At 44.2% G+C, this 16,293-nt stretch overlaps 1 protein-coding gene and 1 non-coding gene across 2 annotated transcripts in view; both read right to left on the bottom strand.

The window, feature by feature from the left end:
- Nucleotides 1-14,820, bottom strand: part of LOC139059622 (kinesin-like protein KIF28) — a 74,068-nt gene extending 59,248 nt beyond the window's left edge. The window contains exons 1-5 of the mRNA XM_070538043.1: nucleotides 14,613-14,820; nucleotides 13,830-13,962; nucleotides 11,525-11,604; nucleotides 841-955; nucleotides 601-712 (exon numbers count right to left, since the gene is read on the bottom strand). Coding sequence (XP_070394144.1) covers nucleotides 601-712; nucleotides 841-955; nucleotides 11,525-11,604; nucleotides 13,830-13,962; nucleotides 14,613-14,783 — 611 coding nt within the window. The 5' untranslated portion in view covers nucleotides 14,784-14,820. The remainder of the gene's footprint in view (nucleotides 1-600; nucleotides 713-840; nucleotides 956-11,524; nucleotides 11,605-13,829; nucleotides 13,963-14,612) is intronic.
- Nucleotides 8,432-8,504, bottom strand: TRNAT-CGU (transfer RNA threonine (anticodon CGU)). Its single transcript has one exon. It is a non-coding gene; the product is annotated as a tRNA-Thr (tRNA).
- Nucleotides 14,821-16,293: the final 1,473 nt, after the last annotated feature.

The following is a 16,293-nucleotide window of genomic DNA, read 5'->3' as shown; positions in this document are numbered from 1 at the left end:
AAGGCTAGATATCAAAGTTACTTTGCACGAAGAAGGAAACAACTAAACAATGCTTCGAATTTAAACGCCAGGAGTGGGTTCAGGAAAAACAGGACTGGTACCTAATGCTTCACGCGAACTTGGCAGGAACGGGTAAAAAAAATGTATAGTCCAGGCACGCTACTTGTAAAATATCTAGAATTTTTGTTTTACGAACTAAAAGTGAAAGAAAAGTTCATAAATCAAGTGAACTGACATAATTTGTGTGCCATTCTAATCGCGCGCGCTACTAAAATGTGGCATAGCTGTGAAAAATAAACGAGAATACAATAATTATGTGCCTCCCCCTCCCCGCTCTGATTGCTCCTGCAAAATATTTCCGCGACTATAGTTCCTGCAGACAGGACAGTATTGTGTGCGTTTATTTGTTATACGACAAACTTCTAAACAATTTCTGCGGTCATTCGAAAAAAAAAAAAGGAGACAACTATGTCTAAGATAAATGTTCGTTCACTTAGTTGACGTTGGCGGCTGTGCTTTATCGGCAACTATTTACCTGTCACGCACAGAACATTTGTATTGTTTTTTGTTGAGTACAGTAATCAACATAATGTGTCTTACCTGCTGGTTTCATTGGTGTTGGTGGCTGCTATGCTTCTATTTGTCGTTCCTTCTTCTATTCGTGACAGAACATCACGAAAGTTGGTCACTAGGCACTTCGAAAGACCTTCGGCTTGATGCCAAATAACACAGAGAAGAACAATTGTTGCAACTTCGGCACTCGATATGTATACAGTACGCACTTAAGAATTACACTCGATGGTATTCGTCTCTTGGTACCAGTGAGAAGGCAACACTCACCAAAGAAGCCCTTCTTCGGATGTTCCCGAACCTTGAGGCCCTTTCGCTGTCCTTTGTTCGACACCAGCAGGTCGAAAACACTCTCGTTATATATTTCCATCATGCTCAGTTCCACCTGAAATGTATACAGCAAAAATGTACTGTGCATACCTGCTACATTAGTTTAGATAAATTCAGGGTATTTTTTTTCTTTGCATTCAGAATCAAAGCCGCATTCTTCAACATGCAATAAATCACGCCGGTAATAGGAGTGCGTTAAAGAAGAAAATTCACGACAGCCGCAATGGTCCATACAGCACTGAAATAATGCAAAAAAGGGGCGAGGCGTGCAGACAGGACACAAGAGTAGAGAAGCGGACAACAGGAACGCCGACTATCAAACGAAGGGAGCACGCCTCACCTCTTTTTTGCATTATGAATCCTTATCAACTAGCTCAGCTTTCTGTCGTTCTAAGCAGCACTGAAATGACTTCTTCGGTTTGTAGGGCGCTGCCTCACCCACGCCTCGCGCGCTCGGCTCGCTGCCCCATGGCAGGTTTTGCTTCGGCTCTCCCATTTGCACAGAGGGAGTGCAAGTTCATTAGTGGGCATTGCTGGCTCCTTGTGTGCATGAAGGCACTCGCAACCGAGGGCTTTCCATTCGTGGAGACGCTTTTCAGCGCACCTGTACTGTTGCTGCGCTTTGGATGAGGCGAGAAAAAAGAAAGGACGTTTTGCGTTACTATGTGATCCCTTAACGATTTTGGAATGACGAGTCTACGAGTGGCAAGATGGGAATGCTGGTGCCTGTTCATTTTCTGCAGCAGTTAGCCCCGTGCCGGCAACGCACTAAACACTCTAAAAAAAATCCCGGGGAAAACGGGAGTAACTGCGCCGTTAGTCCCAAAAAGGGCGCTTTCGTCCCTCAAAGGACTAACTGCATGAATGTGCGTGCCGTGTGCAAATTTCGGAGACTAAGTGTTTAGTCCCTGCTCGAAAAGAGAGCAATGGGAGGACGAACGGCAACAGTTACTCCCCAGGCACTTCGCTGTTTTCGTCCGTGTCATGGAGCGATGCGGCGAAAACGGTATTGTCTATAAATCGTGAATGGTTCGAAGTTCGTGCATTGTCTATTGAACTACATGCAAAGCAGCCCCTTGCCTCCCATCGTGAGAAAATTACCTGAAACTTAAAACTGGAATGTGAAGAGGCATGCCCTTCGTGCGCACCCCATAAGTGAGCGATACACATTAAACGCGCAAGTCATTGATAGACGGATAGATTTTCTTTGTCAATAGTACCTAAGTTCCTTCCGTTTCAAGGAGGTTGCGAACTGAAGCGATGTGTAGCTCAAACGGCACACGCTAAGGGACAGAGCAATTGCCCTTCTCTGTCGTCTTCGGTGCCCCGTTTGAGCTCGATACACGTATACATGGCGTAGTGACTCAGTTTAAATCACCCTAAGAATACTCGGGCTGTTTCTTTTCGAAGTCGCTTATGGTTGCAAGTACACTCAACGTAAGACTCTCGCTGCATAGCTTGCACAAAATACGAAGTCACTTTTTTATTGCGGCACTTGCGTTCCCATGCTTAACATTGTCTAAATATCTGGTCTTGTCAGCCAAGCGGCGTGGTGTAGTGGTTAGAGTACCTGACTTGTGACCGGGAGGGCGTGAGTTCGATTCCTACCTACTCTCAGGTTCGTTTATTTTTTTCAGCTCATTAATTTTTTTATTAGGGTGTAAATGCTTAATTTAATTAATTACACCTTTGCGGAGCATCGGAACGAATTACCGTTACTCCCTTGAGGACCATCGACCAGGGGCAACTGTTAGTCCCCAAAGGAGTAAGTGCATGGGGAGTAACAGTTCATCCCATGTCAGTTCGTCCCCAAAAGGACTAATGGTTGTGGCAAATCAGTTAGTCCCCAAAAGGACTAACCTCCCTACCCATTTTAGTCCTTTTTTTCTTAGAGTGAACATCGAAATTTGGGGAGTAAAATTGTGTTTATCATTTCGTGAGCTAGTTTCGAAAGTTTGAACGTGTCAATTGATAGTTGCGGCGCTTGCTTCAGTCTGTGCATTTCTTCGTCCTGATGTTGCCTGAATCAAGACCTAGTAGCACGATACGCGAACAGAAGCTTGCTGGAATCACTCGTGTAATTATATTTATTTAGATGCTCCTTAGAAAACGCCAGGTGGTAAAAATTATTTCGGACTCCACCACTATGGCGTGTCTCGTAATTATGCCGTGTTTCTGGCACGTACACCCCAGAACTTATATATCTTATTTCTTCTCTTCGCTCTCCTTGGTGCTTTCTTTTTTTTGTTTTCTTACTTACTTTTCTCGTTCCGCGATCGCGACAGTAATTCTACGCTGTGCTAAATTATCAGCTCTGTTATGAGGGTAACGTTGCCGTTGATTCTGAAATTGTAAACCCTGTTTACTAAGAGAAAACAGTGTTGTGCGTATTGACTTGCACTAACTAACATGGCAAAAATGAATAATAATTATGTGGGAGTACAGAAAGCAACAATTTTATTTTTGTCTATGTATTTAGGGTTGACTATATTTTAGCAAACGGGCAATCCTAACCCGCCGGATTAAGTATGCAAGTCCAAGGGCGAATATTCAAAGGGAATCTCACAGAAATGCTCAAACGTACAAAGAATGTTTCAGCTAAGGTGCAGCAACATTAAAGAAAGCTTCCTTGAGGATTAAGCAAAGTCCATGTGTTGTGCTGTGTGAGTTTTCATGCTATTTCGTGCTGCGTGCTGCAATGTCGGGGTTCGATGGAGCGAGAAATTGTGCACGAAGCCTGAAATAGTAAATTATGCAATTATATGTTCGTATATTAGTACATGCAGGTGCTACCCAAACAGTCATTACCATAACCCTAAACAGTAATAAAGGAACTGGTAATTGCATTGAGCAGAGAAATGCTAGTCGCTGTTCCGCGTGTTTTTTACGGTAAGGGCATTTTAATCATTGAGTTACTTTTAGTAATTTTATTTATGAATACATTAAATGCATTAAGGAATGCATTGGATACGGGGGGAACTTCGGTTACATGAACGTAAGATAGGCGTTATTTGACAAGGCAGAGAATGTATCAGCGTACCAAAAGCATCATTCGCTTAGCCAAGTACCACGCAACATCAATAGCACGCATTTTCTTTTTAAATTCCGTAAAACTTGAGAAATGATCACCGCGTATATTTCACTGATTATCGTTTTGATTCTGAGCTTTGTAAAATCGCACATAGCAACATGAACAATATGTATTTCGAAAAAAAAAAAACCAACCAGCCAACCAACCAACCAACTAACCAACCAACCAAACATGCCGATTTACCAACGATCAGCGTTTATAGACTTTCTCACAAAGAGAAAAAGACCTATTTGAGTGTGATGTTGGCTATGGGCTTACTTTCTCTGGACTATGAAGATGGTTCCTCTGACGAATTAAATTCTCTCAGAAGTAAGTGCTTTTCATGTCTATTCCCAAAGAACTAGGGCTGGAGAGAGAGAGAGAGAGAGAAAAAAAAAAGACAGCCGAGCACAAACACACCGCGTACGCTATAGAGCGGTAGGAAGTGGCGTTCTAAAACCTATGTGAATATTAATTATTTAATTATGTGGTTCTACGTGCCAACACCACTTTCTCATTATGAGGCACGCCGTAGTGGGGAGATTTGGACCACCTGGGGTTCTCAAACCTGCACCTAAATCTAAGCACACAGGCATTTTCGCATTTCTTCCGCATCCAAATGCGGCCGCCTTGAACGGGATCGTATTCCGCGACCTCGTGCTTAGCAGCCCAACACCACAGCCACAAAGCTACAGTGGCGGGTTCAGGGAAACAGATAAGTTATGCAGTTATGCTCCGACCAATTTTCCTATGTGAATGGTGGAAATGAGTCTGCGTTGCATCATTTGGCAATAACGAAGATGTCAAAGTGGAAACTGCGATCAGCTGATAACAGTAACGTTATTTACCAAATCAGGGAAATGCCATTTTTCTACGAAGTTAGCCCCACGGACCGCTTATTGAGTCGCCTATAGTTTTCGTTGGCGAACAGCCCCTGCCAGTAACCTTCCTGGTACTGTTTGCTTTGTAACTCAAGAGCAGTTGTTTCTTTGCGCTTATTCTGGCAACTGCTTTGTTGACGTCACTATGCATCCCACTAATAAAAATTTGTAAATATGTACCACGAGTTAGTGAGCCGTATGATATGTCGTCCTTCTTTATATGTTTAGGCGCATTTGCGGCCATATACATACACTTACATTTTGGTACTGTTTCGTCTACTTAATATAGTAGACTTAAATTCTTAGGCTATGTTCACACTATGGTAGTAACGCGCGTAACAGCTCTTTCGGCGTATCGAACGCAACGGCTGTAAAAAACGTTACGACAGTTAAGCCGGCACCTTTGTTCACATTTACTGCTGCGTAAATTACGGCTTTTACAACAGGCCAATCAAATTTGGAGCTGCAGAATCGACGTCACCAGCGGTCCAATATGACTCCTGTCAAAATGCGAGCGCTGGCCGAGATCGAAGAAAGTCACGCTCAAAACAAACTTATAGTCATGTATTCAATCGCCCAAAGACGACGAAGGCGACGCAGAAGGGTTTGGGTGCGGCAAGTATTTCTCGATAGGGCCGTGGACGGCGATTCTCACAACATTTTCGCCAAGCTCCGAGTTGGTGACGCTGCGATGTTTCATAACTTCATGCGCATGTCACCCCCGCAGTTCCGCTTCCTTGAAAACCTAGTGAGACCACTCATCGAAGTTCGGAGCACGCACCTGCGGCCATCGACTTTCTCAGCGGATAAACCACATGAACTGAAAACAGTCTCGCAAGGCGCACTGCACAAACTTTCACGAACACAGCCAACCTAATCGTGCGCACGGAATGGTGGAATGGCACTTCACGCGGCCGGAACTGTCTGCAGACGGCAGGACGGAAGTGTCGTCACCGGTTGTTGAAAACCGAAAGCTTATCGGTCATTGGCTGTGTCGCAACGGTCGTAATATCACAGTCGTAAATGTTGCCGACCCTTTAACACTCTCACCCACGATTTTCGCGTGAATTGCGCACGTTGGTACCTTTACGTTCGCAGTCTGAACTAGACGCATACGCTTGCTGCGTTTCCGCTTACGCTTGTTACGAAAAATCGGCGCCTTACGAACGTAGTCTGAACATAGCATTAAAATACGTCTGCTTAAATTGTCTATAAGTGGGGTTCTGCGCAAACGTGAAAAAAAATCTACGTGTAGCAGCTCAATTTGCTGACAATCACTACGATCGAGGCTCAGGCCTCGCTTTTCTAACAAAATAAACGTTTAGAAGTGGCTTTACATATCGAATACATTGTAAATACGTTGAAAGAAACATACGCGAATCGCGCACAAATTGACCATCAGAAACGCCGAAATCAACAAAAAAGATATGCAGGGGAATTTTTTGCAAAGTTTTCAGTTGGTGGTCAAAACGTACAAATAAAGAAACGATCGTCAGCCGGCTGTTTCGATAACGATGCGCTGTAGAAATCTCCGATTGCTAAACTGGGTACCTGGTTTTGATGCGAGTGAAATAATTTTTTTCTTTTCTTACCGTATTTTTTTCGTCTGTGGCAGCCTACCTGAATGGCGGAAATGCTTTTTTTTCTCCACTTACATACAACAAGGTAAGATAACAGAAAACAGTGCGTCTTCACTGTGGCCGGACAGCCAAATCCATCGGCCAAGCGTTAAGGCTTATAGCACTGTTTTAAAATAAAACTTCTGGGCTTTTAAGTGCCAAAACCTCACTACGATTGGGGAGCACGTCGCAGTGGGAAACTCCGGATGAATTATCTCCAGCTGGCGTTCTTTACCGCTCACACAATGCACTGGACACGGGCGCGCTTGCTTTTTTTCTGCATCGAAATGTGGCCACTACGGCTGGCATTCGATGCCGTTCCCTGGTGCTAAGCAGCGTAAAGCGAAAGACACAACGCCACACGACGAGGTGTTCTTAAAGGGTCCCTAAAGGCAAATATTAGGTACAGCTAAAGTGACAGATTAGTGCTCGAGAAGGTCTAATGCGCCAAACTATCGGAAACAGAGCTTTAGTTGTCTTTCGCTTGTCGACAAATTCAACTTCGCCCTGCCATCTACTGGCCGCCTAGTTAGCTCAGATGGTAGCGCGGCTGCCCCGTTTAGGCGGTGGTAGCACGTTCGAGTCCCAGACCAGGATCAATTTTTCTTCAACTGCGAGGCTTTTCTTTTGAGGAACCCGTATGGGTTTCCTTTGTCGCAATTGCTACGAACGGGTGGATGTCTGATTTTCCCTTTATTAATTACTTCTCTCCCCCTTGCGGGTTTCCGCAAAACTATTACGTCACAGCTTGAGTAATCGAGAAACTGAGGTAAATTCAAGACACGAATAGAGACTCCCTCCAAACATTCAAGTACTAGCCCGATGACGAAGGCACTCCTTCCGTCACTGTACTCAACCACTACTAATAAAAAGACAATTCTATTGCCTTATACGACGGAAGTAAATGATACTTATCCAGTTCTAGTTGATTTCTAGAAAAAAAAAATACCTTACTGACGTTTGTCTTGACAACGACGGGGGCGGTTGGCAAGCTTCGCCTTTCGTCACTCTGCGGCACCCACGTTTTCGCGTTTCAGTGGTTTCGTTATCGCACAATGCTCCGCTGGTCTTGCAGCGCGCGAAACTCACAAAAACTGCACGTGGCAGGGAATGACACGTCCACGTGACGTCGCGTGATACCGGAACGGTCCACACCACTTGACCGAGATTAGCTCCAGCGGCAAATCCGGCGTTGTCTTCTCTTGTTCCACCATGCCGTGCACTTGCGTTTTGTGCTGAAAATCGTTGCGCCGTCTGTCGGGTGCCGCTTTACTCGCCGACCGCTCTAAAGCTTGGTGATGGCGTACACGACGTCACCATTATCCGCTCGCGGGCGGGCGATTCGAATTGCGCTGAAGACGCATTTTTTTTCTAAACTGAGTATACGCCCGAAACAAACGCTGCGGGGTTTCTGGATTGGTATTTTAATAGTCCAAGTCGACATAGCATTTTTGCCTTTAGTGTCCATTTATATGAGTTGAAGTGCAGATGCAACAAGAACGGAATAAAAACACTGATTCTGCATGTCTAAGAAACGAGATGTAAAAACAGCGGAAAAAATGTAGTATAAAAACAGCGTGCAATGGAAGTGGTTGTCGAGCGGTAGTGAGGTGGCGCTACATGCTGTCATTCGCCATTGCCAGATGTAAGAGCTGAAAAGGCTTTTGCTAAGTGCCACCAAAAAAATAAAATGCTCACGTATGAAAAAAGGGGCACGGTATCCTGTGAACACAACGCAGTAATCATAGATGCTACCACTATGCCACCACTAGAGCTTGTCTGATTGCTTCTCCGGTAGAACGAGAAGAAAGGGTGCTGGGAGGTTAACCGAGGGGCCCGATTTTTGATAATCATGTCATGAGAAGCCAACAAACAAAGACACCAAGTAAAACAGGGGAAATTGTACTCACTAACTGAGGTAAAGAAATGATAAATGAATGGCAATTAGTGAAAAAACAACTTGCCGCAGGTGGAAAACGATCCCACGTCTTCGCATTACGCATGCGATGCTCTAACCAATTGAGCTACCGCGGCGTGGTTTCCCCATCCACTTTCTTGGGTATTTATGTGCTACTACTAGAACTAACCTTGGGAGTGTTAGCAAGCGCCATCACTCACAAACCTTGGCGGCCGATGTTGAACGTACTTTCTGCAGCAGGCGTCACGAGTACGTGATCTTTATGGGTGAACGCAACTGGTCAATAAACTGCACTTGCAAGGCCTCAGTTCTGCCCGATTCGAGACCCTCGTTATGTAAGAATAAGAAAGGGGCTTAACCGAGGGCCCCGACTTTTATTGAATAAATCATATCATGAGAAGCCAACAAACAAAGACACTAATGAAACCATAAGGGAAATTACTTGTACTTCTAATTGAATTAAAGAAATGATAAAGCCATGATGTTCTCCGGTAGCAATATTAACTACAGCCTGAAAACGTTTTCAATTTTTGACGAATTAGTTGCCTTGGTTTCGGAGTTTCGAAGGCCGATTTTTATTTATGCTGCGTAATCTGCTATAACCTTTTAACTAGCGTTAGACTACGCTCGCGGGCTACTTTCTGTGGTTATGAAAGGAAAGCTACGGGGCCGGAGCTTCTGCGCATGTGTTACCGCGCCAAGCAGTGTGCCAGCTTTTCACAGTGCTTTTGGTTGCTCGGAACAGACGCTGAACCGTCGCAGCTTCCATGCGACGGTTTCATGTTTGCCCGGATGCGGGAGGGAAAAGCTGCAAAAATAAGTCAACTTTTACATTAGGTGGTGTGTTTTGTCTTATTTAACTGTTTCGAGTAAGTTGTTTATGTTTTCTCTTCCCCAGCTTAAACTACCGTGAATAAAAACGCGAGACTCTCTTCAGAAGCGCTCTCACTTGTGCGGGCTTTTCCTCCGTCGCTTTCCCTTGCAAGTCACAGACAGTTGTCCGTGAGTATGGAGCCAATCCCAAACGTCTGTTCCGTTAGTGTAGAAAACCCTCAGCCGCGATAGACCTGATTGCCATCGAAGTGCACTACGGCTCGGAAATTCTCCCTCTTGATTGCGCAGGATTCCACCTGAACCTTCCGATGACGGGAAGGCGTGCGTCCATCATAAGCAGCTCAGTATGACTCCTAATCACAGTATTTTGAAGGCGTAGTGTTAAGCTTTCGCAAAATGTGGGTTTCGGAGAGCTTTCTCCTTATCAATATGCCACACCTTTAAGAACACAAGCTGGATTGGTTACCCGTAAGCCTGACAGAGCTTTATACACTTCGTTAAATAATTCACCTGCCTCTAAAAAAGCCACACACTTTAACGCGCCCGCACCTCATTTATCTATACGCAATGTTGCCCACATATAACGTCGTTGCGCACTTGCTTAAGTACTTTTAACCAAAGTGCACTGCTCTCTCAGACTATTACATTCACATCAACATCAGCCACGATGTTCTCCCTTTTGTGACGAAATACTTGCTCATGCTTCGACAACGAGACCACACTTTGCCTTCTCTACAGAATCAAACGTGGTTATCGAGAAAGTTTCAATCGTGTGACTATTCGCTTCGTGTAAAATGTTTGGAAATTTTGTTATTTTATTTCTTACCATTTGTTTTCATCTCTGTGGGTGCATGCGTGTCTGTGTATGTGTTTGGTTGCCTGTGTGTGTGCGCGGCGCGTTTCCTGTGCGTGGGCAGTGACCTAGCCAGAAATGTTTTACGGGGAGGGGTTGGCAGGGGGGGTGCCTATGCACATGGCTGGGAACGCGATTAGTGATGGAGGAGGATTGCTGGGCTAGGTAGGTCGCATACTGACAATTTCTTTTACAGGAGGAGCAGGCACAGGGAGGGCAAGCAAGTGGAAAATACAATTGTACAAGAGACCTAATGTGCCATTCACTGGCTATGCCTCTCTCTCTCTGTGTGTATGCGTGTGCGTCTGCGTGTGTTAGTGTTAGCGTGTGTTACACTACTTACAAGGCTTGGTGCCATCTAATTACGCTGCACACAAGGCAATCACGGACTAGCTGCTGGCGGCGTGGTAGTATATCAGCCATTTGCCTCTAGTGTGCGACTTCAATCTGCTATTCGGCCTGTCCTTTTAACGGAGCATTACCAGCGTGAGCGAGAAAAGAGTAAGCTGGCTGCAGGGATCGTGTGTGATGCCCTCTGTCGTCGTGCGGCTCGTTCATTCGCGCCGGTCACCAGATGCAGTTACGTTGTGCTTCACCAGTTTTAGGATTATCATGTGAAAACGCGGAAGCCTTTCGTCGAAGCCCTTTCCGGAATTTCAGTGAATACTCTTCCTCACGTTAGATATTCTTTAATTTTTTTTTAATACTGCTAGTCTATATATCAGAACCATAGCAGATGGGCATAGCATACAACAGGAACATGAACATGAAAAAGCACATTTGATGAGGAAAGACCAGGTAAAACTCTGCAAATAAATTATTCACACACATCTATCAAATACCAAAACGCGACGCTCTATGCACATTGGTGAAGTGTACTCCACAAAAAACAACAGCTTGGGCAAGGAAATCATCCATAATAAACTTTTTAAAGCGCGTTACAGACAGGATTTTATCTGTTCCTTCGCCTAGCGAAATCTAGCGAAATTGCATTAGAATCTTCTCTATAATGCGATTTCGCTAGTTCAATTACCAAAAGCAATATATGATAATTGACTCACTAGCAAAAACCACAGGGGATCTGCAATATGCTCTTATAGTCCAGACTACTCACTATGAAACATGTAAATAAGTTAATAAAAAAAATCCTAGTTATTCCAAAAAACTAGTGTACAAGATGCCAAAGCACCTTTATTGTAGTTAGTACACGTATCGCTTTTTCCTCTCATGCTACGAAATCTTGACGGTAAGTCGATGTGGGCTACTACTTGAATACAATTTGCTCATTATAATTTTTTTTTCTTTTTGCCCAGATACATCTGGCGTATTCGGCCTGCTCTGTTGTCAGAACCCCTTTTTGTCGCCTTCTCGTCTGGTACCTCGTCTGATAGCGCCGCTAAACCCGTTTCAGTATTGCTTAACCTGAATATAAGAAAAAAAATGTTGTACCTCAAATTCCATGTGTTTGCCGACGCTACGCTTCTTCTCCAGTTCCTGAAAAAGATCCTCGCACAGCCGTGGCACCATACCTGTGGAACAAAATATCGAAGAAAGATGAGGTTGCGTTTCTCTTAACAAATATCAGTTTTACCCAGAACGCGTAAGGTGTTCGAGATGCGCTCTGTAGCCTAATCTCAAACTACAAATACGTGTGCAAGAATTAACAGGAGCGTGAGCGCAGAACTTATTCAATATCGTCGTCTGGCACCATGAGATAAGCCTAGCCGTAGATGCTTTTTTCAGTTTTTTTTATTTATTTAAGCCATCGGTAGGGGGAGAGCAATTGAGCCATAATGTTCTGGAGGTATTAAAGCAAAGAGGATGCGCGAGCTCGAAACCCAGGAAGATTTTGAGCGGAAACCCAGGAAGAATGATTCGATGAAACAACGGTTGGCCGAGTTCAATAAAAATTTTTGCATTTGAGAGATGGAGTTATATTCTAGTTATATTCTATGAGAAGCAGAATTTTAGTTTAAGACCTACAATGATTAGCGAAAATTTGAAATATTTGTAAACCTAAGAAACTTGAAGTGTGGCATTCTGGGGCGAAACTTGATTCTTGCCCCAGAATGCTTATCCCAACCTGCAAACTGCGTGTATTGAAAGATCTCAAGCTAAAAATATAACATAGAAATTCATATCTTGTATGAAATTACTGTTGCGTATACGACGCTCATGCAAATGTCCTCACAATCAAGTGGTATAAACAGTAGAGCGGTGTATAATGCTTTCATATTCTTCGCCTTATGTGTAATATTAGGTGGGGTTTAGAAAATTGATATGTTTTCAGCAGCGTGGTTTGTTATAGAGTTCGAAACATCATACTTCGGTTTGATCAATTTTGCAATTTTCAACAATTATTGTGAAACAAGTAACGGGCTATATAAAAAATGCACTTGACAGTGTCACACAATTTTATTTCTTACTTTCCAGTGCAGCAAACCTCTGCTACTTGAAACGAAAGACATCAAAAGTTTTCAAAAATTCCTTACCACCTCATCGGGGATCGTACGCGTTTCCTTTCCTATTTTGTGTATACGTATTACAAATATGTAATCGTTATGTGCTTTTCATTTTATTGCTCTCTGTTTGCTCACTTGTCATGATGCAATAATCGTTTGAAGTAATCGTTTGCTACCCACTCTGTGGGACGACTCCAACCGGAGTCAGTAGAATTGCAAATTAAAGAATAAATCACAGTCACTGCGGTTATTGCCGAGAAAAACATTTTTTTCGTTTTCGTGTACTTACATATGAGCTCCGAAGTAAGGTGAGGATTTCTGCTACACTGAGCCCTTGGTAGGATGACAGATGGTAGTCTCTTTATTAAATATTATTCTCCGACCGATTCCTCCAACCTGTAACGTTTGTACCCTCGGCATTCAAACCCTGCTTTGCAGTACCTCTCTCTGCTGCGTAGTTACTATTGCAATAACCACTTTATGGTCATGCTTGAGCAAAAAAATATTGCCAACAATGTAATATGAGTGGCTACTCGAATATAAGGATGCATGGTTATTCTTTAAGGCAACTACTGCTCATGATCGGATGGCCAAAAAGTGATAATAAAGCGCCCGGCATTAGTCTCATGACTTGTGGTGCTGTGCTCAGTAACGGCAATGGTACTGAAGCAGGGGTTATTTCAAGACGTAATTTGAATGCGGGTATATTTTTGTACATGAAGCCAAGGAAAAGAGCGGGAATAGCAGGCGTATTGACCTTCTTTCTTTTCCTGTTGAGATGCTTGTAGAGTTATTCAAAATTATATTTGAAGTATTTCGTTGTTCCAATGGACCGTCGTTATTTGAGACACTGTGCCCAGGCCGGAGGCATAGTGAGTCGAATTCAAGGGTGCAAAGCTTACACTAGGCTAAATTCCGCCTGTGAGTCCACAGAAGATACCCTTTGCCACTTTCTTGAGTTTGAAGATGTCAACAACGAAGCTTGCTGTGGCTTTCTTCTCCCGTTCAGAAAAATATGAAGGCAAAACTTGAAACGACAATTTGTAGCACGGGGAAGCATCTCATTCTTCCTTATAAACTGACTTTACAGACATATGCTGAAACATAGTTGTCGTTACCGTCATTGACGGGATGCTCATGTGAGTTGGGTGATGTTTTATTATGGTTAGAAAACAGCGCTGCTATAGGAAAAAGCCGAAATGACACAGCAGTTAGCCCATGCTCTAAGATGCTATGTGCTATGCTATAGATTCAAGATGCATATTAATTGCGTGCATGCGGCTAATGCGAACCTGTGTTGGCTCCGTAGCCCACCATGGAGTACGACTTCCCCGAGCCAGACTGGCCGTAGGCTAAAAGAGCTGCGTTGTAGCCTTGCCAGGCGCTGCGCACGACTTCTTGGCCCAGGTCTTTGTACACGCGTTCCTGCGAGACAAAACACACGAAAACGAGAAAGCGAGCCCGTATGTCAGTATCTAGATATAGGGCATGACGTCGCTGCAAATTACGATTATTCGTGAGTTCAGTACTAATCCTGATTTATTTATTTATTTATTTATTTTGCTTCTTTGCGCTTCCCTATATTGCTTATTCGTTGATATTACTCCAAAGAATCTGCTTATTGCCCGATTAGATCTATGCGAAAGCAAGATAACGGTTTTGCAATTTTGCTGTAGAAAATTGTAAGCATCCATCAGTAGTCAGGGGTTGTCCTAATTAAGAGCGATAATTTATCCAACTTTTATAATGTTTCCATTTTGCTTATACTCCCCATCATTCAATAACACCAGCGTTCTACGGAAGGAAAGGAAAATTGGGGCTGAAACAAGACCAACAGCTACAACGACAACTGAAGAAACTCTTTAACCCTAAAACGCTCCAACTCTGACTGACCAGCCTATAGTTATGAAGCGAAGGCGCAGAATATACATATTTAAGGCTCTTTCAACAAGTTCTCAATTCTCGTCAGTGTTCGTGCTTCTCTCGTTTTGCGTTCGATATCTCAGAGGTGTTGCTGATAGAGGGAATTCACGTCGACATGATATGCCTTTGGCTCCTTTATATATGCAAATTACCTGGTCGGCGTACTGGGCTCCGCGCTCGTGCTCGGGATCGGGTGCACAGTAGCCGTCGTCTAGCCGCATGAACCCGTCGTGTGACCAGAAGCAGTGGTCGAAGGTGAATTTCCGCGGCTCGGAGGCGAGGCTCTGGCCTGGGCTCCACAGCTGCGTCTCCTGCGCGCTCATGCGTACCAGGCATCGGCATCGTCGTTGTCGCTCGCGATCGCTGTGCGGGCAGCAATGTTAAGGAACCCAACACACACTGGAAAGCGGGCGGCGTTGCACTTCAAGCAATACTGTGTTCATTTACCGTATAGACTTGTGCAAGGGCTGCGTAATTTTTTCACAATTTTGTCGAGGTGCGGCTCTTACACGATACCGAGCACTTTGGAGAAGATGGTGCCGGCGCGGCCGGCAAATTGCGCACATCCCGTACTTATTGCACCAGGGGTCAATGCACAGCTCTCGCTATCTAGTAGCGGCACGGGGAAGTACGCAGCGTGCGAAAATTCGCCGAAGCGCTTGTCCGTCATCGGGGAAACGAACACAATCGTTTCTCCGTCGTAAATTTTTTTTCAAACTTTGGGCTGCCAAGTTTGGTGTGCAGCCCTTACACGGGTGCGGCCCTTAGAGGAGTGTATGCAGTACTTTTGCATAGTTATCAAGCTGCATCTGAACGAATGAAACAGAAGTAGTGACGACTATTTTCTTTCATCTGACTTTCTGATTAACGAGAGCACCACGCAACAAGACGCAGAAATATTGACGTGTGTGACACTCAGTGCTTTCACACAGTTTACGCGACTGAGTAAAACAGGAGTTTTTGTCGACAAAGGCATAATTTATGTTTTTGCTAGCTCAAGATTTAAACCAAATTACCTGCTTGGTTGGACTTAGTATTCTTTGGTTAGTATATCTAACCAAAAGATGGTGTTTAATAAACCCAACGCTTCGCGGCCAGGTCGGCTCTTTGCTCATAAGTTAGACAACCATTTCTAGCGATGTGCAGCTTTTTATGAGCTCTTGATAATGGCAGAAAGAGAGGAAAATGCTATTGTGGTTGTAGTAGGGTCAGGTTCTTACACTGGTGTGTTTTACAGCCAAGCTGTTGGCCTCTAGTTTGTCGGCATTTTGCCTGTCCGCGCCGGTCACCAAAAATGTGGGCCGATCCCGGTGGTAATGCGGGGCCAGCAGCAGTGGCTCGCACCCCCGTAAAGCAGACGCTACAAGTAGTCCAGGAAAGTGAAGCGAGCAGTGCATACATAGAACTGAGGTGAAACAGCGCGAAAAAGACGAGGACACAAGGAAACAAATACCACAGACAAGCGCTGTGTCCACGTCTCTTTCGCGCTGTTTCACCTCAGTTCTAAGTATGAACCAACTAGCCCTCATCAAGATCTTACTTGTGCATACATACTTTGGAATCCCGCATACAACATACAGAACAGCATACGTTTCAATAAAGATCAAGCATAAAACAATAATCCGAACCACATAATTGATAACAAAAAGCAATAAAGCATTACATTGCCTGAGATGTTATATTGGCGGTTTTCAACAACCTCGCACTGGACATCCACTTTCGCGCGGCTGGGATGGCGGGTCAACGTTATTACCCCTAAATGAAGGAATACCGTAACTCGAAAATTAGTGAAATCGTTGGAAAGCAAATCGATCATAACAAAGCACTCGGCAA

This window comes from Dermacentor albipictus, chromosome 4 (assembly GCF_038994185.2).
Source record: "Dermacentor albipictus isolate Rhodes 1998 colony chromosome 4, USDA_Dalb.pri_finalv2, whole genome shotgun sequence".
Classification (NCBI taxonomy): domain Eukaryota; kingdom Metazoa; phylum Arthropoda; class Arachnida; order Ixodida; family Ixodidae; genus Dermacentor; species Dermacentor albipictus.
The sequence above is the reverse complement of the archived record's forward strand: the minus strand, read 5'-3'. Positions and strand labels throughout refer to the sequence as shown.